The sequence below is a fragment of the Parasteatoda tepidariorum genome, chromosome 9, assembly GCF_043381705.1.
Source record: "Parasteatoda tepidariorum isolate YZ-2023 chromosome 9, CAS_Ptep_4.0, whole genome shotgun sequence".
In the NCBI taxonomy this organism is placed as follows: domain Eukaryota; kingdom Metazoa; phylum Arthropoda; class Arachnida; order Araneae; family Theridiidae; genus Parasteatoda; species Parasteatoda tepidariorum.
The window spans coordinates 83052742-83076090 of NC_092212.1; the positions used below are offsets into that span (position 1 = coordinate 83052742).

At 30.7% G+C, this 23349-nt stretch overlaps 2 protein-coding genes across 2 annotated transcripts in view; one reads left to right on the top strand and one right to left on the bottom strand.

Annotated features, from left to right (window-relative positions):
* Nucleotides 1-5736, top strand: part of LOC107448778 (non-specific lethal 1) — a 46218-nt gene extending 40482 nt beyond the window's left edge. The window contains exons 8-9 of the mRNA XM_016064107.3: nt 343-385; nt 4664-5736. Coding sequence (XP_015919593.2) covers nt 343-385; nt 4664-5290 — 670 coding nt within the window. The 3' untranslated portion in view covers nt 5291-5736. The remainder of the gene's footprint in view (nt 1-342; nt 386-4663) is intronic.
* A 4692-nt stretch (nt 5737-10428) lies between these two features.
* On the bottom strand, nt 10429-20811 carry LOC107443475 (MIP18 family protein galla-1; the record flags this gene model as incomplete). Its single annotated transcript, XM_016057339.4, is given in 5 exon segments — nt 10429-10652; nt 12246-12291; nt 14381-14430; nt 19287-19448; nt 20767-20811. Coding segments are annotated over 5 exon segments (398 nt in total), but the record flags the coding sequence as incomplete, so codon positions are not given.
* Between the last annotated feature and the right edge of the window lie 2538 nt (nt 20812-23349).

Genomic DNA, 23349 nt, shown 5'->3' on the forward strand with positions numbered 1-23349 from the left:
ACTGTATTTCATGTATGCTTATTTGTTCTTGGTATATTACTGTTTTAGTTAATTTAATATTTCTTCTATCACCTAGATAGAATTCTCCACTTAATGATCAATATATTTTTATTATCATTATTAAATAAAGTAGTTAAGAAAAAATTGCAATTTTCTCTTTAACTCATTTATTAAGTGTGCTAGTAAATAGGTAGTGACTCAATGTAATATATTTTAGTGTTTAAAAATCTTATGTATGTATTTAAGATATAATAAATTAATCTCTCACGTTGAAGAGCAGTTTTACCCCTTTGTTATTGGGTAAAAAAAATAATTGTCTAAAAACTCTATTTTCTCTTTCAGTTTTCGAATTGGAGAGAGTGAAATTCAGAATCTTATGTCTACTGTAAGTATTTAATTTATGTTGCATAGATATTTTATTTTTAAATAGTTCTTGAAAACCTAGAATTGTTGGAGAATTTCTAAGCTAACAACTTTTCCACCTTTATGCATCTGGAATAAAATCTTTAAAAGATATTCAGTATTCAGACGAATCTAAAGTATTGTCTCGTCAATAAAACGATCGACAAGACAACAGATTTGCAAGAGAATCTACATGGATTGAGTTTGTAGAGACCCTCATTGATTTAAGATAGTCATCACTGTTCTAAAATCAAGTGACTTGATTTTGAAAACCACATAGAAACTGTTAGCATAGCAGTCAGAAAATGTGAATCAAAAATGTGTGTGTGTGCCAATACAAAACTGCTTTATTATGTGATACAAGTTACAGGGATGTGATTCTTTCGGTGATTTCCACTTTTTTTCTCCAGATTTTTCCCGCTGATTTCCGCAGAATTTTTTTTTGCACAAGTTAAAATATTTTATGAGGAGTTAAATTTTCCCCAGAGCGAAACTATTGAAGTCCTCATTCATCCCTCAAACATTGATTTTCGTATTTACCTGATTTAAAAGTCGAGCATTGCGATTCTTATTCAGTCGATTTAAATATCGTACATTGCGATTCTTATTTACAAGGTTTAAAAGTCCAATATCGCGATTTGTAATTTAACTAATTTAAAACCCTATGTAGCGATTCGTATTCACGCGAGCATTAAGTCCAATGTCGTTATTCATTTTTGCGGTTGTAATATCAAACATCGATTTTCGTATTTATACATGCTCGATTCGTACTCGCGCAATTTAAAAATTATGCATCGTGATTCATATTTACATGATCTAAAAATTACACGTCATGATTTATATTTTCGAATTTTTTAAAAATTCAATATAAAGTTTCGTATTTGCGTGATTTTAAAAGCCTCATATCGGGATTCATGTTCTCTTAATTTAAAATCATGCATGTGATTCATATACCTTAGCTGCCAACTCTTCCGGTTTAACCAGAAGATTTCCTTTTTTTTTTTTTTTAAATTATTATTTTTTTTTTTTATCAAAACTTCCGCCTTCCGGTTTTTTATTTTAATCTTCCAATTTTCCTCGATTTTTTAAAAAAAATTCACCATTTTATTTCAGATTTTTTACAACAGAACCAACGAATTTGCAGATCCTAATTTGCATTTTTTACAGCAAGAATCAAATTCTTGCATCTTCTCGGCACGTGCTCGAACAAGGGAGAAAAATCAAAGCTATGAAGCAGAAGTTGAAACACACTCGGAAGCGCAGCTGCGTTTCGAAGCCTGATTGGCAGAGGGAACGCTCCATAAATATAGATCGGGGAGAAAACGTTTCACTCGACTACCGAACGCAGGCAATTTTTTTAAAAACAAATTCAGTTGACGGCATCTTGCAACAGAGCAAATGTTTACTATCGTGAAGAAATCGCATGCATTTTTTTTCTTCTTAATCTACGTCTTTGAATCTTAGTTTTGAAAAGGTATATAGTTAGCAGTTTATCTTAGTTTTTATTGAAATCGTTTTTGAATCACAGTTTAGGTCATCTCTTAGTGATGAGATGCTAGAGAAAATATTACAAGCTGATTATTTTTTGTAAAAATCAAAATTACTACAATGTAACATTTGCTGAAAATTTTTTAAAGAAAGCCAAATCGTGCACTGATCAAGCTTTGAAAAAAAATTGAAATTGATGTCCCTAAGTGTTCTTAATTGTCTTAAAATCTTTAAATTTGATTGTGTTCTGGAGAAAAAATACGTTGAAATTTTACAGCTCTTAATATCTTCCTTTTTTTGAAAACCCAATGTTGGCAGCTATGATATTCATGCAATTTTGAAATTAATCATCAGGATTTATAATCACGTTGTTTACAAGTTTAAAAAGCGCACTTTTTTTTGTGTGTGTGTGTGTATACAAGAGAAAAAAAATTTGCAACGAGCAAGAAACAATGATTGCTGATGTTATTATTTATTTATGTTTGTAGTTTAAACATTGGAGTGATAAATAAAATTTGATTCAAAGAACATAAGCCTAAATATCGCTTGATTTAAATCAGAAAGATTAAATAAAAATGGATGGCTGTGTGAGGTTTACGCTTTGCATCAAACATTCAAATCCAAGATTATTGAACTTAATGGACAGCAATCTAACTTGCAATGGACACAATCTGAGGAATATAAATCTGATTCGCAATAGACATAAATCTAACTTGCAATAGACATAATCTAATGTAAATAAATCTAACTTGCAATGCGCATAATCAAATGGACATGAATCTAACTTGCAATGGACATAATCTAATGAACATAATTCTAACTTGCAATGGACATAATCTAATAAGCATTCATCTAACTTGCAATAACATAATCTAATGAACATGAATCTAACTAGCAATGGTCATAATCTGATGGACATAAGCCTAACTTACAATGAACATAATCTAACGGACATAAATATAACTTGCTGAACACGCAACCATTCACTGCATTCTAATGTCAGATAAATCCTACTTCCTAACATATTCCGAAGGAAACTGTTATTTTGCAAACAGAATTTCGCATTTTAAGTGTCAGTGTGAAATGAAGACATTCCAAGGCTTTTTGCACAACAACATCCATTCCGAGTCAAATCTCAACAAAAGCATAAACAGAAGAACTGAAGTAGGTGTGGGGAGGGTTACGAAAAGTCACTCAGATATTTATTCTTCCTCTCGAGATGCCGGATTTCGGGGTTATTTATTTATTTCTCGCGAAACATCAGTCCAAAATGGCTGACGTCTGAACCCTCGTGAAACTTGCCTGACACTTTGACATCCCAACTTTTGTTGGAAAACGTGCGGCTTACGTCGAAGGTATTTAGCATTCGGACCTCCCTGCAATGCTTTGCAGAATTGTGTCTGGAGGCGGGCAATCATAACAATGATTGGCAAATGGCCCGTGAAAGAAAAAGACGGGCGGAACAGATTACCAGCTTCCACAGTTCTTTCGCGGAAGCAATTGAGGTTAGGTTCTTTGCAATTTCTCTAACCACGAGTACCCTTCACAATTTTTTTTTTAACCTTAAAGTTTTGTAATCAGAGCTTTGGCATGTAAAGGACATAAACACAGGCGTTTATCTCTAATCAAATTGTCATGTAGTTTGCTCAATGGTGAGCTTAAGTTCACTAGTCTAACCTTAGTGGAAACAATGTGAACAAGTTGGCAGAAAACTTAAAGGCTTNAAATCAGGAGTATTTCTTTCCTTTCTGATGAATAAGAGAAGTATCTTTAGAATATAATTCTGCAAAAAAAAGGGGGGGGTGGATTTTCTTTTGTATTTTTCTTCAGCTATTTTATTGTTTCAATTCTTTCTTTACTCTGTTTTTTAAAAGATGCAGAGTATAACAGTTTTGGTTATACCTATCATTTCAATTAATGTTATTATAATGCCTTTTTTTTATTTAAATTATTGTTGCATTTTTGTTGGAGAAAATAGTAATTTCGTTTAGTCATGAAAAATTCTTGGAATTAGTCATGGAAAATCATGAAAAGTCATGAATTTGAAAATCTAAAATGTAGCAGATACCTTGTGTGTATATAAAGAGCTCTTTTGAATAAAAATTATAATGATTTAGCAAAATCAATGTTGCATAGCATCAAACTGCTCTATTGGATTTTGTCAGTTTCTCCTGGTCTACTGGTTTAATTAAAATTCTCCTGGTTTTTCTACATTTTAGAAAATTCCATAAATTTGAATAAGTTAAGTTTGAAATATGATTTTCATACAGATTTTTGCTTGCTTGAATATTTAAATAAGTATTACTAATAATACAATGAAGCGAACCTCTTTTTTTTTGCTCTAAAATGTTTCGTTTATTTTTTATTCAGAACTATCTTTTTAAATTAATCAAAAAAATCCTAACTATCTTGGATGAATTAAATAAATATTAAAATTCGAAATTATGAGAAAATTGTTAATATTGTTATGTTTAATGTCAATCATAACTGGAAAATATTGCAGTCTTTCTATTTTGATGACTAAAATTCCCTATGCTTAAAATATTTAGTACTTAATGCAACAATTATTATGAAATTTTATTACTTCGTAAAATCTACTGGATTTATGATGTTGTATAATTAAATAAGAACTTTCTCTTCAAATCTTTCCATCACAAATTCCTTCCACCAAGCTCACTTTGTGTATGTATATCAGTTTTCACAAAAATTTCATTTTGGATAATTGATAAGCATTACCTTAAAACAAGTTTTCATAATTAATTTTCTAATTTAGAACACACACGAAGATGCATATCTTACAAGACACGATCATCTTGAAGTGGAAGAAAAGAAAATCAACAGGCGACCCAGCACCTTGAACGTCCAGCCCAATCCCAAGAGGGTGCGTCGAGAGCACAGATTGGATTCTCGTGCCGACAGCAGTGGAGCCAACACTCCCGATCCAATCATTTTCAGTGATCAAGACATGTTTCAAGACCAGAACTCTATGACAGTGCCTACTCCTCCAGCACTCTCACCGCCACCCACCCCGAGTTCAATTGTACCGCTCTCGGACGACTCTCAGCTGTCCCTGGGGAAAAGTTCTCTCGAAAGGAGAAAGATTCCCCCTCAGAAACGACCTTCGGAAGAGAACACTAGTGCCAGGTTAGAAGTAGAGGAAATTGCACCCTACGAGCTACGCTCATTTCCCCTTACGGATGAACAATTTGAAGAAATTACCTTTGACCCATATGGTGAGGACATAGAGCTGACTGTCAGTGGTCCCAGTTCGCCGGCTTCCCCGGGCAGCACGACCATGAGCACTTCGACCGTCGAGGACATCACAGATCCAGAGTGGATGGTATTGAGGAATACTGTTGCTCAAGAGCCTGGTCTGAAGTTGAAGCTAGCCAAAAGATGAAAGCTTATTAATAGATTTCTTGTTACTTGCACCTATGTTTGTTGGTTATTTATCTTTGGCACCCCCCCTGAAAATATTCCTTCCCGAGTGTATTTAATTTGTGTCACAGAAAAACAAATGTATAAATATCATTTTACTTTGAATGCGTCCTTGTTAATATCATATCTGTACATATTGTAAAAAGGCAAGCAAAAAAGAAAATTAATAATTGCTACGGTCTGAATAGTAATTATAGTTTAGTCATGATTTGTAATAAAAAAAGCACCAATTGAGTTTACTTAGCCAAAGTTTGAGAAGTTGTAAAGTAATTGGGGCAGATGAAGTGTTGTACTTATGTAAATAAAGTTCTGTTTAAAGTGGCTTTTTCTGTTTTTATGTTAGTGTATAGTTTGTTCAAGAATTGTAAAATAAATAAAAAATGTATAATAAAGTTTACTAATTAGGCATTTTTCCTACTGTTTTGTCATTTTGTTTTTTCATACTGCAAAGAAAGAAAAATTCAGTTCAACAGGGGGCGCGTAGCGTTTTTATTAAGTGCTTATTTTAAATTTTCGTTTTTTAAAAGTGCTTTTTTCATTGGGTGTTTTTTAAAAGTGCTTAATTTTCCCTTTTTCAAAATGAGATTTTACGATGTTGATTTTCGTCACGATTTATACAAAAATACACAGTTCACGTTCTCTTCAACGTTTTCACAATTAATTCAATCGCAGGGTTCCCGCGGCCTTGAAAAGTACTCTAAATTTCAATTTGATTTTCAAGGGTCTTTGGAAGTACTTGGAAAATATTGTTAAATCCTTGAAAAATTCAAAATGACCATGAAAAGCACCGGAAACTCGCCCTATCAGATGATGACGTCGCGATTTCCCTCCTTGGTCAACGAAGACTGGTTTGACTTATAACTCTGAAGAAATATAAGTAGTTGGACTTGGAAGGAACTCCCCCCCCCCTGCAGTAGCCTTCTGAGGAGAGCCGTTTTTAAGGATGGGCCCTAGCTCAGGGTCCCTGAAGTTAATCACATATTTTTTTTTAATCCTAACTGATTTGTTTAAAAAGAAAGTATTAGATTGTGATGAAAGAAATAATTGGTTCAGCCATATGTCTTATCAGTAACGACATGTTGCAAATGATGGAATAATACGTTCTTGTAGAAGGAAACTTCTAAAGATAACTTGATTTTTTTTTAAGGGTGATTTGTCGTGCTCATTTACTGCACCTGCTATACAATTCCGGGAAAGGGGATTTTTATAAGCCAACCAACAACTGTAGAACAATGCATTGAATCATTTGTCAATCATGAGCATTAAATATATCTGACAGGAAATAAATTTTAATGATGTGACAGAAGACTTGGCCTCTCAAAAAGCGCGAAAAGTACTGTCACTTTAATTTTCAATGCTAATAATGTATTTGTTTTCAACCTCAAGTAATTTTTCAAAATTAAACTTTTTTTTTTTAATACTAAAATTAATCATAAAGGGCTCCTGAGAAGATGATGTTCTGAAGAAAAAAGGTAGAGCTACCGCGGGCTCGTTGCCTTGCAAGTACTTACTGCCATAGAACGAAAAGGAGTTATATGGTTTGTTTTTGGCTGATTTTAGGAATTTTAAATTTAGGGAACTGCGCCGGATTCTGTCAAAATCTCTGTTCTTATTTAGGCGATTTTAATATCGATTCTCGTATTTCACTGATTTAAAAGTTACGTGTTGAGATTCGTTTTCACGCAGTTTGCATTCAAGCGTTTTTGAACCCCAAAATAGCCCCTCAGCGGACTGATAGTTAAGACACGGTTCCCAGCAGATTACTGGCTGTTGTCAGTGTGCGGGTGGGTGACCACTTGGATTAGTGTGCGGTATTGGTCCTCGTTAAACTGTTGTACCTTAAAGTGCTCGATTTCGCATGCAGGTCGTCGGTCTACCGATGCGGGGGTGCCATCCCCTCTGCAGAGGATCAAAATTGCTATGGCATGTTCCCCAGACCGCCGCCAATAGCCCATAGTGCAGCTCTAGTGTCACGTAATTGAACTACAACAACATTAAACCCCAATATCGCGATTAGTACTTCCGCTAGTTTAAAATCCAATGACGCTATTCGTATTCACGCATTTTTAAAATTCATTATTGCGATTTGTTATCAGGCGGTTGTAATGTCTTAACATCGATTTTCGTATTTATACGCGATTTGAAGAATACTCGTTGCGATTCGTATTTACGTGATCTAAAAATAATGTATTATGATTCTTATTCACATAATTTAATAATTCAATATTGCAATGTGTATTTTTAAAATCCAATATCGTAATTCTTGAAAGAAGTAAGTTTTTTTTTTTTAATTAGTTACTATAAAGATGTTATATTCTTCATTAGTAAGTAATTTAATTATGCTAAATTTGAAATATGTATGGTTTATAAAGATAGGGATATTTTGATTTTTTAGTGTTTGTGTAATAATTACCCATGAGTGGCTTATGCTTTGTGTTCCTATTTTTGTTTTTAACAACAGCTATGAGTAAGATGAAAATATTTTTATTATAGTAGTCAAATTGAAAGGTGTACAATGGATACTGAAAAAAAAAAATTGAGTACGAGTGGTTAATTAAAGCAGTCAAAGTGACTGAAATTGTTAGTAAGAATCTGTCAGAGGATATCGAGGTGAAAGTTGGCCACTGTTTCAATTTATAATGATTAATTTAAAATAATTAAGCGGCAACATCTTATAATTGATAAATTTTCTTTCAAAAATTTTAAAATTATGTTCAAGAACAATTTAAATTTCACTGTTTAAATGCTTCTGCCACTTAAAATATTAAATAAAAATCTTGTTTTGTTTTTATATAGATGGTGTTTTTAATATAAATGTAAACAATAACAATTCTGAGCTCTATACCTGCTCTAGTTCCGGTTAGAAAGTTTGCTACAGCTTATTCTGCGAGGCGATATTTTCAAACGGATAATTTTGTTCTCAATAAAAGAAATAAATTAGAAAATTTCTGAGCTGAAATCTGCCGTATTTCACAAGATATTAATGTTATTATGTAATTCTGGTGAGTTTGAAGTGAAAATTTGTTTTAGTTATACATAGATATATGGTTAAAAAAGGTGGCATGGTTGCTAGATTTTGAATAACTCGCTTTTTTGGCAGTCGTGATATGGCCTCTTTCCATTTCTTTATTACTGTTTGTTCTTGTTGCAAGATGTGGACCATCCTACGTTAGTGTTAACACCTTTAGCATTGTAAACACGAGTAATAAGTAATCAAATCCCATGTTCGCAAGAATCTCAAAACACAATAATCACATTGTCAGCCAAATGGCTTTAAAATACAGGGGAGACAGTAACCTGGAAGTATAGGCGGCATGGAGCTTGCAGCGTTCCCTAGTGTAGAAAACAGTATTATATAGAACACTCCACCCCTGTCCTCCCAGTGACTACTTTGTTCTTTTTTCAATCATATTTTACCACAGACATTCAAAAATTAATTAGTATATTTGTTGATGCTAGTTTTATTCTTTACATATCATATAAGACGCATGAGTTTTTTACAAATAAATATCTTTTAATAATTTTAATTAGCATGTTTTATATTTTCTTTACTCTCACTGTAGATTTGTTATTATGAATAAGTTTAAGTGTACTTTGTTTTTATTTTTATATAGATTGTTTGAAATGTTCCTCTTTTCCTCATGACTTGTCCGAAATTTTGCTTATTCATAGGTTGTATACCTAATTTAAAATAGGCCTTATGTAAAATTCAAATTTGACGTTTTTATGCATCACAAATTTTATTCTTGACTTGATGTCAATCACCCTTGCAAGAGAAGAGCAATGGAAGTCTTATTTTTTAGTACTGCTATTATCGTCTAACATTTATGTTTTAAATTTTTAGTCTATCTTTTACTAAAATTTAAGTCCTTGAGAATTACATAATAAGTCTTTGAAAAGTACTTGAATTTTATTCTTAAAGTAGAGCATGAACCCTGTCAACCCCAATCTATTACGGTGTATTGTCAGCCCGTAGCGTATGAAAACGCCATTCGTTTTACATGATTCAAAATTTCATGTTTTTTGACAACTGTCAACATGACCGTTTTACATGATTCAAAATTTCATGTTTTTTGACAACTGTCAAAAACAATGCCAAAAGTTTTTTTTTGACATGACTGTTAAAACAAAATAAAACTGCCAATTATCAAGAGCTTTCCTACCCTGCCTAGTTATGATATTTTTTTTTAAGTGCTTATTTCTTGTTGAATAATTTGGCTATGCATCTTGGTTAAGCTATGCTATGTTAAACTAAAATAGAATTAAAGACTAAACTAAAATTTCTTTCAATTTGTGAAGAAAGTTTCCATCTTTAGTGATCCAAAAATAACCTGGTTTTTGCATGGAAACTATTACATAAATCAGCATGATAAAACTGGGTAACGTAAGATTACACCATGTCTAGGGCCTGCCTAGGTTTTTTTTGACAGGCACCTATTTTGTGAAAATTTAGACATAATTTGTGAAAATTAAAAATTATGTTAAAAAATCATCACAACAATATGGTAAAGTTAGAAAATATTTTCAAAAATTGTCACTACAAATAAAAATTATTTATGACTGGTAGATTTCAATATATTTTTCTCCATATTTTCAAAAATAGTTTTACTATTGTAAAATCTCGTGCTTAAAATTTTACCCAAATTTAAAAATCATTGTCCATAGTTAAATTTCAACTTGAATTTAATAATATTGCACTATCTGACCAAACACGTGCTACCTTTTCATAAAAGACTGCTAGCAGAGAAGCTCTTTTCCTTAGATTGCAATAAGAACTTGCTTTTAAAGTTTTTTGTGAAACTGCTGTTTTTCCTTAATTTGTGAAGGTAGTGCTAAACCGTAATAAATATACCCTGGACAGACCCCTGAATTTAAATATTGTTTATATGCATAAAGTTAGACCAAAATGATGCATTTTTGGGTGTTCAATTTTATGCTATCTCCTAGCGGGATTTTTTTCCCTAATGTAGAACTCAATATGTAATGAAGATTTTGAAGTCTGAAAATGTTTTAAACAGCAGCAGATGAGAGAAAAAAAACTTTGTAAAGGCAATAGTTGTGTAAAATTTTATAAATTTTTAGTGATGAACACTCAAAAGGTAGAAAAAATATATAATCACTTTTAATAACCTAAAAGTTTTAAATAACAATTTCCTTAACAAAATAATAGAATATCATTAACATGTCACACTTAAAAATAATAAAGTATTTCTGAGACATAGTATTCTCTCATTCATCCTCTATGCACTCTCCCACTATTCGTCTCAGCTCTTGATTTTCCATGGCAGCTGCAATTCTTTCTTTGTCATTCAACTGTTTGCTCACTAAAAGAGATGAATTATTGCATAAGTCACAATTTTATTCAAGTGTTCTTGTTAAAATTGAAATATTTTGGGTAATGGTATAATAATACATTTATTTTGCTAAAGCCACTTAGATCACGGTGGATGAATGTGCTAATCTGTTTTTGTAGTGAAAGAATACTGCAAGCTCATTTGGCAACAAAAACATCTAAACTTAGAAAACCAGACCTATGGCAGCTGATTAAAATGCCATTAGTGCCAACTGTTTTAATGAGTGATAGATATTTATCCATTGCAATCTTGCAGATAAAGACAAGGCACAATCTTTATGTATTAGTGTCAACTTTAAAGCTAATTTTACTTAAGAAAATGTTACCCAGAAGCTTAAACTCAATAATTCTATGAGTCTTGTTTAGTTGGCTAAATGAGTGAACAGACACATATTTATGTTCACATCTCATAATGCATAAACCTTTATTTAAATCCATAGATTGAGCTAAAACACTTTGAATCAGGTTATTAGTTACCAATAATATTATACAATAGCAGTAAGCAACCTTTTCAGAAGTGCAAACCATCAATTTTATTTAAAAAAAAAAAGCTTTGAAGGACTCATTGGAGTAAAAGAATGTCTTTTTAGTAAAAATTTTGATTGCTTTTTGTATCACAAAAAGAGTAACACAAATCAAATAATTAAAACATTATTTTCAGTGTAAAATTTTTTTATAAGAATTGACAACATTATAGATTACATTTAATGCAGATTTGATAAAAATGTAATGCTTAAGTACAGAGCTGTCAAGAATGAAATAAACATGAAATTATTGCATTGATGCAAATGAAATTCCAGTTTTCTAGCAGATACTGATTAATTTTATATAAAATTTAAGGATAGTGTTATGTTTATTTTGAAGTATTCACTACAGTTTTTTTTATTACAGTAAGAACCATCTACAACAAGACTCATTTGGTCTACAAATAATAAGTTTGTTGATAGATTGTTTAGTTAGATCAAATGAAAGGAAACAGAAATAACTCCAGGGTTATCCACAATTTTATAATTGCCAACAGTTACTAACTTTGTAGAGCGTCAAAAAACAAGGACCTAAAAGAAAAGGTTTACAAGGGGGAAAATAACAATAAGCCTCATTTAAGGTCTTTAAAAACAATTTTATGATTTAAAAACCAGTATAAATGCTATTGTATTTCAATCATTATGAATTTGCAACTCGATTATAAAAGTAAAATATTTCTATATCTGCTTTCCTAAGCTGATTATACATACATGATACCTTTTTAATGCTAATAGTATTCCACAAATAAAAAGTAAATACACATATTTAATCCTTTTTAATGTAATTGTAAAAGAGTATTTATTAAAGAAAAAAATGAACATTATCTAATCTATATAGAATATTATAGTCTATATATAGATATAATATATTAAAGAAGCACACGATTCGGAAACCTTACATTCAATTATGCCAGCATCTACTAATTCTTGTAATTAATAGATATTTTATATAGATCCTTATATCCATAGATATATCCAATGGATAAAAGGATCTATACAGAATATTAGCTATTAATCAATACAAAAATAATGTTTCTTACCAGCATGAGCAGAAGTATGAGTGCCTTCTTTCAAGTACACATCTAACTAAAAAATAAAGGGAAAAAAAATACTAATAGAATTGTTTTTCACATTTAATAAAATGCATGCTAGTAAAAAGTGCATTTATAAAACAGCATCATAATTAGGGGTCTACATATGTTCAAAATTATGTTCAGTTTCAAAAGCCCTATGGCAGAATTTTTTCGAGCTATCTGAGACAAAATTCTCTCGATATTTCTGCATGATACTTTAAATAACATATATGTTAATAATTTAAAATAACAAAAGCACTGTGTTTACAATATATTTATATATTTTTTTAATTGAACATGTAATAATTTTTTATTCTAATATTATGGGTGATATTCTCGCACTTTTTTTGTTGTGTGTGTGGGGGGGACTCACAAATTATTTCCTTCTTCACATTTTGTAAATAATCATCACAATAAGGAAAATAATTAAAAATCATGAAATCTGTAGTAGTAATTGCCGGAAAAAAGATCAACAACGAAATCACGCAAATCAAACTCCTTAAATGTGTTGCGTTTCGAGATTAGGTTGTAAGAAATAACATCTGATTAAAAAACTATGGAGAAATCAATAACAATAACTGGTAAAAATTCGCTAAATTACTGCATTAAAAAGTAAATAGTCGAATGCATGATTAGAATTTTCCATATTGTTTGAAATATATCAGGATATTTAAAATCCGCGTGAAATCATTATCAATAACTGCCGAAAATACAATCAAAACATTACAACGATTTACAATACTATCGGCGTAAATTGAGCGTGTCAAAAAGTGATTATTTAAATGCACGATACAAATATTACGTGATTTTTTAAAAAAAAAAACTTTTCAAAGCAAAAATCTTTCTGCACGAACTCTGTAACGTTCCGCGACAAGGTCGCCGCGTCTCTGCGATTCTGCCACGGGGCTCAAAAGATCTGTCTTAAATAGAGTGGGAGGAGTAAAATATTATCCACAAATTCAACTAGATCAATCTACTAAAATCTGGCAAAAAAATTCCCTGTGTTTTCCCTGTACATATTCCACACAATATATTAAGAGGAAATACACAATCACTGTTTGACTATATTAGTTTAGCTATATCAGTTTTAATTGTTAGAAAAAGTTAAAGAAATAAGGAACAGCTTAACATACTTTAAACAAATAATGTAAATGAAATAGTTTAGTAAAGCTGAAATATCTTCCTTAAATATCCCATTGATTGCACTTTGAGAGAAATAAAATTCCCTGCGTTATCCCTGTTATTTTAGGTGATTTTTAAATTTCCTGTATTTTCCCTGTGGAATGTCAAACCTGTTTAAGCTATTTAAGACAATAGAGTCATCTCATATAATAAGTGTTTTTCCCGAAAATAATTAAGATTTTTCAGACTTAAATATTGTTATTGGGTAATAGATTTTAATATTGTCATAAAAAGTTTTAGGCAACAGGGATTTTCAGACCTGTGGGGTGAGTGGTATTGACAATGTCAAACTTCATCTATGAAAAGGTACCCCAATTTAGAATTGAGTTAACACGCCTTATATACTAGTGAATTGGAATTGACTTATTGCAGTGGTAGACATGTTACACTGCTCCCCCAACAGAATTTTATCTGAGATAGAATTCAATGAACGGATACCTGTTCTGTGGATATTGCTGTTTTGTGAGAAGCTGGGAGAGCTGTATTAAGATCACCAGACTTTGAGAGCTGTATAAAGAGCATGGTTGTGGTTGCCCCTGTGCTGCCATCAGCAATCGAGTGTATACATGACGACGTTGTGTGTGATCGAGACTGAGTAGCAACAGCATGCTGAGGACAATATTGCGGTCACAAGTAGCAAGTCAACTGTTCAATGTGGACCATCTATCAAAGTAGGCATGTTCAAAACAAAATGGGCATGTCTGTCAAGGTAAGTGTGTTCAGATTGCATAGGCAGGTGACCAATGTGGGGTGAGTGTTATCGACAATGTCAACCTTCATCGATGCAAAGGTATCCCAACATAGAATCGAGTTAACATGCCTAATATACTAGTGAATTGGAATTTACTAATTGTAGTGGTAGACATGCTACAGATCTCTGATTATAATTATTATTTAATTAACAAATGTGATTTTTGTACCTTATATCTTCTGGACCAATGTCTCTCTAGTTTCATTCTAACACATAAACCTAAAATAGAAATCAAATATCTTAAGAAAAATCACACCTTATATAACAGAGATATTTTATCTAAAAAATGTTTATATCTAAACAAATAAAACTTATTCCATATTACGTTCTCAAGCTTATTTGTTCATAACATTTTATTTAAAGAAAATTTTTATACCTAAAAACTATACCCCTATATGTAAGTAATATTTTCTTTTAGCAATAGATGGTAGATGTTCAATCAAATTGGATTGTATGGGAGTTATTCTAAACAGTTGACCATCAATAATTTATTTTGTTTTATAATTAATAAAGCAGTGATGCCTGTAACGCCTTTAATCCTGGACAAGGCATAGATGTTCTATCATTCACTGTACTATTTGTCCTTATTGGACAGATAGTACAGTTGGCCCACCTAATATGATCCACCTACCATCCCTGAAAGAATGGCTAACAAATCTGCCCTACTAATACCTGAATGACGAGTGTTAATCAGGTGGGCATTGGAAAAAATATATAGATTTTCCCAAAATAATAACTATACAACAATAAATATAAATTTTTTTTAAAAAAATATGCATATCCAAAGAATTTTTCCTAAAAAATTTACTAAACTATAAAAAAAAAATAATATTTTTCTGCTTATAAATTCTATGTAAAGACGAGAAAAATTGTACAAATGAAAGTTTCTGATTGAATTTATTAAAACGATTCATTCTAAAGCATCAAAATAAATTAATAAGTAAACAACAGAGTTATTTGTTAAATATAAGTATTTGTTAATATATAAATAACTAGTAGAGTTATTTGTTAATATATAAATAACTGTAAATTACAGAGGGAAAATAAAATGCCATGTCTTTACAAAATACTGGAGTGAAAATAATGTGCCAATCCAAGGCACATACTTCATCATAAAAGTAGTAAAGATTGTCCAATTTTTACACCAATATGAAATTTAATTATAAAGAAAGTACCTATAAATGTTAACTGCATTATAATCTATCAATTTAAATAAAAATATAAAAAATAAAAAGCATTTCTACATGTTAATAATATATTCCATACTGGCATATGATAACATACAAATTGAAGCAAAATGTCTAGAAATGAATACAAAAGAACAAAAGTCGTGCTTTTTTAAATGTAAAAGATCCCTTTATGAATTTTTCTCCACATCTAAAAACACAGTATGAGATCTATGTTTATTGAAATTTATAGTGGACTATTATAGTTGAAATTTATAGTTCCTAAGAAGTGGAGTATGAACTAGCTTGAACAAAATAATCAAACAAAGGAAGGGGACCATAAAACAGGTGTGATCGGGAAAGTGAGAATCCTGAGCATTGCAAGATGCAGAAATTAAGAGATTGAAAAATAGTATACTAAACAATTAGAATTTTAAAAATTTGAAATGATTCCTAGAAATCTAGATCAGTGGCTGAGGTGCATCATCCTTGTATCCAGTGACAACATTCTTCGCAACAAAGAAAGGTGGACCAGCTCTGTCTACATAAATTATTCCTCTAAGATTACAATAAGCATACTGAAATAATTAGAATTTTAAAAATATGAAATGATTTCTAGAGATCTAGATCAGTGGCTGAGGTGCAGTGTTAAATGATTTTAGCAGAAGAAAATTTAAAACTATGATGAAGACTACCCATTATGCAGGTTGATGGAAGATTGTTTAATATCCTGAATTTGAACTTATTTTTGATGTTCTTTAGGTTGAAGTTCTAAGTTCAATGGAAATTCATCAGATTTTGATAGCATTTTCTATTTTTTCCATCTCACTTTAATATTAATTTTCAACCCTTAAGATGCATGGCTTTCCATAGGCACAACATAAAACTTTTTTAAATGAAAAGAAATTGCGATTTAATTTTCATTAAATTTTTAAATAAATGTTGAATGCTAAAACAAGAAAAGACCAAAGAATAAAGAGAAAATGTATTGATATTCTGAATACTCTGAAAAATAAAGTTACAAAGGAAAAATATTAAAAATTTTCAAACAACCGGATAAGAAAATTTTAAACTCCAAAAAATACACGAAAAAAAAGCTTTCAAAAAATTAAAAGAATTACCTAAAAGAGAAAAAAAAAATTAAAGAAATTCAGATATCCTCAAAGTCTGAGCCTTACTAATTAAATTTTTTATTTCTAATGGCAGATTATGAACAGTTACAACAGAAAACAATAAAAAGAGCCAACTTCTTGGCTAAAAAGAGTGCTTTAATTAGGCAAATAATTTCTTGTTCTATGCCTTTCCATACTGTTAATAATTTTATTATACTATCTATTAAAGCCCATGCTCAGAAGACTTCTATAACCGTGTTTCCCAAAAGTCTTAGAAGAATACCATCTCAAATTTGTTTATTGGCCCGAGGTGTACAACACTGGCTGGATTCTGCCTAGCTACCGGACATAACTACCTATGAAACCATCTTTATAGACTCAAAATTGTTCTTTCCCTGATATGCAACTTGTGCAACTCTGCAGAGGTCATGGACTCTGCACATCTACTCTACTCTGCACTGTGGGCCACAAGACTATGATCTTTGGCCAAAAGTAAAAAATTAATTTTTCAACTAAAATAAGTGCAGGCAATTTTAATGTATCCCAAATTAAGTATTCATAATCATTCCAAACATTATAATTTACTTTTTGGACCAATTTAATGAAAAATATGTTAGAAAAATTGTTTTAAATGTAATTGTTTTAAATGGAATTTTTATTTCAGAAATATATATAGGAATTTCACCTTACTGTTACATTTTTATCAGAGTAATTAGTTTTAAATTATAGTACAATTTTTCAATTTTTTGGATTAGTTAATACCCTTGACAAACTTATAGTTTATATCTCATCATTTGACATTTTACAATGTTTGAATGACTTTCGAAATTTAGTTCCAAAAAGTTCCACGAGGTAATTAGCTTAACTTTTTTGGTTGTCTTCTTTGATGTTTCTTCTTTCGAAAAAACCTGCCCCATTTTGCCTGTATTGCAAAGGTGAACTAAATATACCAAAAAACAAAAATTATATTTCTTTCATATTTTCGCATTATTTTGTATAGATATTCATATAAACTGTTATTATTGTTCTAAATGAAGTTTATTTATTGTAAAAATTGCATCTTACCATCTGAAGTATTTGTTTTACACAATACCACACATTTTACCAGGGCTCGAAAAACCGCGCGCCCGCCCTCGGCGGTCAAAAATTCCCCGCGGACAACGAATTTCTCGAATCCGACGCCCGCACGGACGGCCATTTGCCCTTTAATGTTCGTGATACATTTTCAATTTTTGTTACAAAAGTTTAACGCTTCACCTCTAAAATGATCCTCTAATCTAGAAATCCCGTTAATTCTTTCGTCTGACCAAATGCGCATGCTCATGTAATCGGTAAACAAAAGAAAAGTTGCTCTGTGCATGTGCATTTGAACTTCTAACGAAGGAATTAACAATTCCTTTGATCACATACCGCCCAGCTCGTGACGTCACTGTTAAAAAAAACACATTACGTACTGGTCCTAAACAAGAAGCGTTGGACGCAATTATGAACATCTACCTAAATGGAAAACCCCTTTCAGATTTCCGTGCAGAAACCTCTGTAAATCATTGGCTTGATTGTAGAACTGGCAAATGTCCAATTTGATTCATTTAAAAAATGCAGTACCCTCGGATAAATCGACATTCCAGATATCTTGACCTTTGTCATTTAATTATTTCATAAAAGAAATACTAGGTTACTATTAGTAACCTAGTATTTCTTTTATTACTGTATAATGTAATCCTAGTATTTGTAATCCTAGTAACTACTAATTCATTGAGCAATTTTATAAATATTTGCAGTAAATAAGAGAAAATTATGTTTTTATTTATTTAGAAGTGACGGGTTAGTTTCAAAGGAGGACGGGTACATTGCTGGACAAGCCGTCCTCGGGGACGGGTAGAATTTATGAGTTTTTTCGAGCCCTGTATTTTACCCAGTATGGATTTGCAGGAGTGAGCACCAAAGCAAAAAAAAAGAAATTTTTTCTGCTGAGGTCATAGCTGTATTGGATTTGCCTATAATTCCACAAACAAATTGAGATACTGAATTACAAGATGAAGATGGAGTAGAAAATTGAATGGAATCAACTCTTTCAACTGAATATTCAGATAATATAGAGTTAACAAACAGCTTCTGAAGACGAAGATTGAATGTCGATTACTTAAACATCGAATTATAATCAAAACTTTTTTTTGTGATAACAAAAACAGTTAAATATTTCATTTCTTATGTTAAATAATCAATGAGAAAATAATTTTTCGATTCTGTTGTTTAATTGTTATGACCGAACATTGTTTTACTAATTTTAAGTCATATTTTTTATATATTAATAAAAAATTAATATAAAATGTTTTAAACAATTATTATAGATATTACTTTGGAAATATGATTTGCTTTTCATTTTTAAACCTATAAAATAACTAAAATTATTTAATTATTTAACATACAATATTTTTTTATTTTTGCTCGCCATATTTCAGCTATTGTTTTTTTGCTGGTATTTTTAGTGTATTTCAAAATTTCAACTATGAATTCAAATTACCTGCACATAAAAATCCCTAAATACAAATTTTGAAACAAATTTTATCGAAATATTAATTTTGGCCACGAAAACTTGGATGCTGTCCCACTGTGCACCGTACTGCTCTAGGCAAGACTTTTCTCGTTGAGCGTTAGTGGGAGGCTACAGATATGTTAGATTACTAAATTAATTATAAGTAGATATCTATTGAAAAAAACTCTTCTAGGATCGGGAGATAATTTAAGAGAAATATCCTTTTCATTTAACATTAGTTATAATGAGTTTAAAGCTCACCTATGATTGTAGCCAAAGAACAATGAGGCACTGTAGGTGTAAGTTCAATTTGGATGACAGGGCAGTTAGGAGATAATTTTACAGAAATATCCTTTTCATTTATCACCCCCAATTCTTCTAAAGTTTGTGGTTTCTCAGGATCTTTGATAGTCTTGATCACATCTACAGAAATAAAAACAATCAACTACTTCTGAAATGCTTATAAAACAAAAAGTGATACATTTCCAAAGTTGCAAGTTACAAATTAAAAAGAAGTAATATGAAGAAAAAAAAATTCAAAGTCAATTTCGACTCACGTCAACAAAGAAAAATTTCATTTTAGTTACTTTTTATTAAATAATTAAAAAATTTTCTCCCATATAAAACTAATATTAATTAATAAAATTTAATTAATGAATTAATATTTGAAAAAACTGTATAAACATCAAGTGCCATCCATGGCAAGTTAAAAAAAATGTATTTGAAGTTGAGTGTATGAATAAAAAGTATTTTATTAACGATTGAAAATTTGAACGAGATATAGGGAGAGTATGAACTAATAGTAGGAATTGAATAATTAACAACCAGAGGTAGAGTAGAGATTTTTTTTTCTTTTTTCATGGAATGACTTGACATTTTTTTGGTGAAATGAAATATTAATATACAGAGTCCAATTTCATAAAAAAATAAATAATTAGATAATAATAATTATGGATGAAATAAAAGATTGCAAAAAGATCTGCACTATTTAAATTTTTGGCATTTTTCATATTTGATACATTCTGCATAAAAATAAAATTGAACATTCAAAAAATAAAACATTTAAATAAAATATTTTATTAAAACTTTAATAGCTTACTTCCTTATTTCGCACTTTCTATAATTGTATAGCATTATCAAATTTAAAATCTCAAACAATATTTCTATTTTTATCTTTAAATAAAAGACCGATATTCAATTTGTAGATAGCCATTGTTATTATGGAGATGGATAAAAGGCATCCAATCTGGTGATGTTCGAACAAAGAAAAAAAATTTTTGTTCAGGGTGCGTAGCTAAATTTTTCAACAAAAAATAAGCACCTTTTGAGTATTTTTTTAGCACTCAAAAAATATTTTCAAGCACTATATACATTAATAAAATGCAAAATAATTTTCAGAGACTTCACACGATCGTGATAAAATAGCTAGTTTCTGACAAAGAACTTTTATCTTGAAATTAAAAATAAATATAGAAATAAATATCATGAGATATTGGCTGCCAATATCTCATCATCAATAATAATTCTTTACGGAATAAAAAGAATAAGAACATTTTAAAAACGTTAAAGACTGATAAAATAATAATCAAAATTAAATACTTTTCAAAGCCTCTATAAACAACTTCATAAATTAAGGGTTATAAGAACCTTGTTATTTTATAACCTGTTATGAATACAAAACATACCAATAATATTATTTTGACTAACAGCCTTTATGAATATTTAAAAAGTATGTACCCACCATAGATTTCTTCCTTTAAATCTTCAATATTCATATTTTCCATGGCATTCATGTTTCATGCTGTCGCACAAATTTCACTTAGTAAACATCTTCCATCTAAGTAACCTAAAAAAGAAAAGCTTGTTAACTTCATTCTACTCAAAACTTTCAACCCACAATAAAAATAGAAAAAAATTTTGTTCATCTTTTCAAAAGGCAATTGTTGTAGTAAGTTAACGGCTGAAAAAAAAATGGTGTGGAACCACTGAAATTTAACAAAGGCCAGCATAAAATAGTTATTGCTGGTCCACTAGACCAGCAATTAAAATATTTTATAACCATTGTTAAACTACCAACCCAATTTTTTGGGTTTGCGAATACTAATGTTCAACTCCTTAGGCTTGTGAACCCAACACAGAAGACAAGGTAACTCCTGGATCAAGTATTGAGAGAAATCTGCCTTTGTGGAGGACTTTTTATGGAACTAACCTGCATTTGAGTTACATGGAGAGGAAGACCACAAGAACAACCCACTGTTTGCCTGGCGGCAAGGGGACTCTAACCCATGAGAATATTTCACATCGGCACAGTGGTAGGTGCAGAATTCGTATCGACTAGAAATCGCTGGGATTCCAACCCGGTTCACCTTATTGGAAGATGAATGCTCTATCCCAGTGTTTCCCTATCTTATAACATTTGTGTACCCCTTCTAAATTTTTCGTAATGCTGTGTACCAGTGATAGAAAAAAATGAATGTACTTTTTACTATAAAAAAATTGCACAAAAGTTAAAAATCACAACTGGCTGTTGACACCACTAAATATTAATTTCGTAATCGTAAATTTTCATGGTTAGCTTTGTTTTCGAATAAAATTTTTTTAAATTTTCGTTTGCTGCAAGATATTTCGCATAAGAATGCGTACCCTCTCTTGAACTGTTTCCGTACCCCTGGGGGTATGCGTACCACACTTTGGGAAACACTGCTCTATCCCTTTAGCCATCGCGGCTTTGCAACTGAAATAGAGGAAGTATATAGTTTGCCAATGGAAATAACTTCCTTCGCCACAAAGTCTCAGATCCTCTGCTGCTATGGAAAAATGAAAGGAACTCATTTTAAAGAGGGGAGCTTCTCTCTCCCCTGATTCTCTTCCTCTTGCCAACCCAAACCAAAATCTGTTAAATATTGACCCAATTGTTTTTAATTTTTCTAAACATATATGGAGTTTACTCTATTTGACAGTATCTTTAGAATATCGTGAAAGAGATAAAACGGAAGAGATATAGCAAGAATTATATTAGAACTTCAATGTGAAAACAGTATGAATGATCAGTATTGCTTAAAAGGTAAATGAGTATTATATGCATTTTTTTTTGTAATTTTTCAAACATATCTTTGTTTATGACTTGAAATAAAAAATATTTAAGCTATATCAACATTGGTTTTCAACAGTTTAAGAAAAAACAAACTTTAATAGAATATAAAAACAGAAAATGTACAAAATTACTATTCCAAGTCACTAACTGGATATATATATATGCGTTACTAATAAAATACTAATTTTACTAATAAAATTTTTAACTAATTTTTCTTAAATGTCTCATTTATAGTAAAATCCAGTTTCGTTTTCCTGTACACTTTTCATACCAAACAGGAAAGAATCAGGTACATTTATAAATGCGTATATTACCCATAGTGTCACCAGCGGGGAGACAGTAGGTATGTGTACCTCTGGATAACCAGAGATCTTCCTCTCAATATTTCAGACAGACAAATAATTTTAACTTAAAGACCTATTTCAGGAGTGGCGAACCTTTATACACCAACGTGCCATTTTTTCTAAAAAATTGTTTAATGAAATCACAGACGTGCCGTCAAATAATTTTGACTTCATGATTATTGGGAAAATATTAATACTTAATATTATCAACTCAAAACTCTTTATTTACATGGAAAAGAAAATACATTTTGCAATGTCTCAGTTATACGCGTAATTCAACTTAAAGTAGCATCAGTAGGACTTCTGTTATTGCAGATTAAGTGACAAATAACTTATATTAGGTTGTAAAATATTAGTTTAAGCAAGACTGTTGATTTTTTTTGCTAGTTATTTATTATTAGCTTGTTTTTTATGGTTATTAATTGTTCTTTTAGCATTAATTGTTTATTTTTTTTATTAATAATTGCTTATTATCTTGTTTGTTTTTTGTGAATTTTAATTTAATTGTTACATATGCTTCATAGTGTGTGGCATTTGTGTAATAAAAATTCAGAATGCAATAACAATTGTGATCGGTGGCGTGCCCAAAATATTGTGTCGCGTGCCATTGGTTCGCCATCCCTGCCCTGCACTAATGTTTTTTTAAGGTCTAGTGCCACTTCCCGGTATACATTTAATTGGCACTCCGAACACTGATATTTCTCCTAATCTGTTCTCAACAGATATTAAAATATTGAATAGATGTAATAATATCAACAAATAAATTAATATCAAATCGAATATAACAAATATTTCGGACATTAACCAAACATGACTTTGTGATTGTTAACATTCACCGGTGAAAGTTGACATTCTCTTGATTTCGGTGACTCACGGTACATTAAAA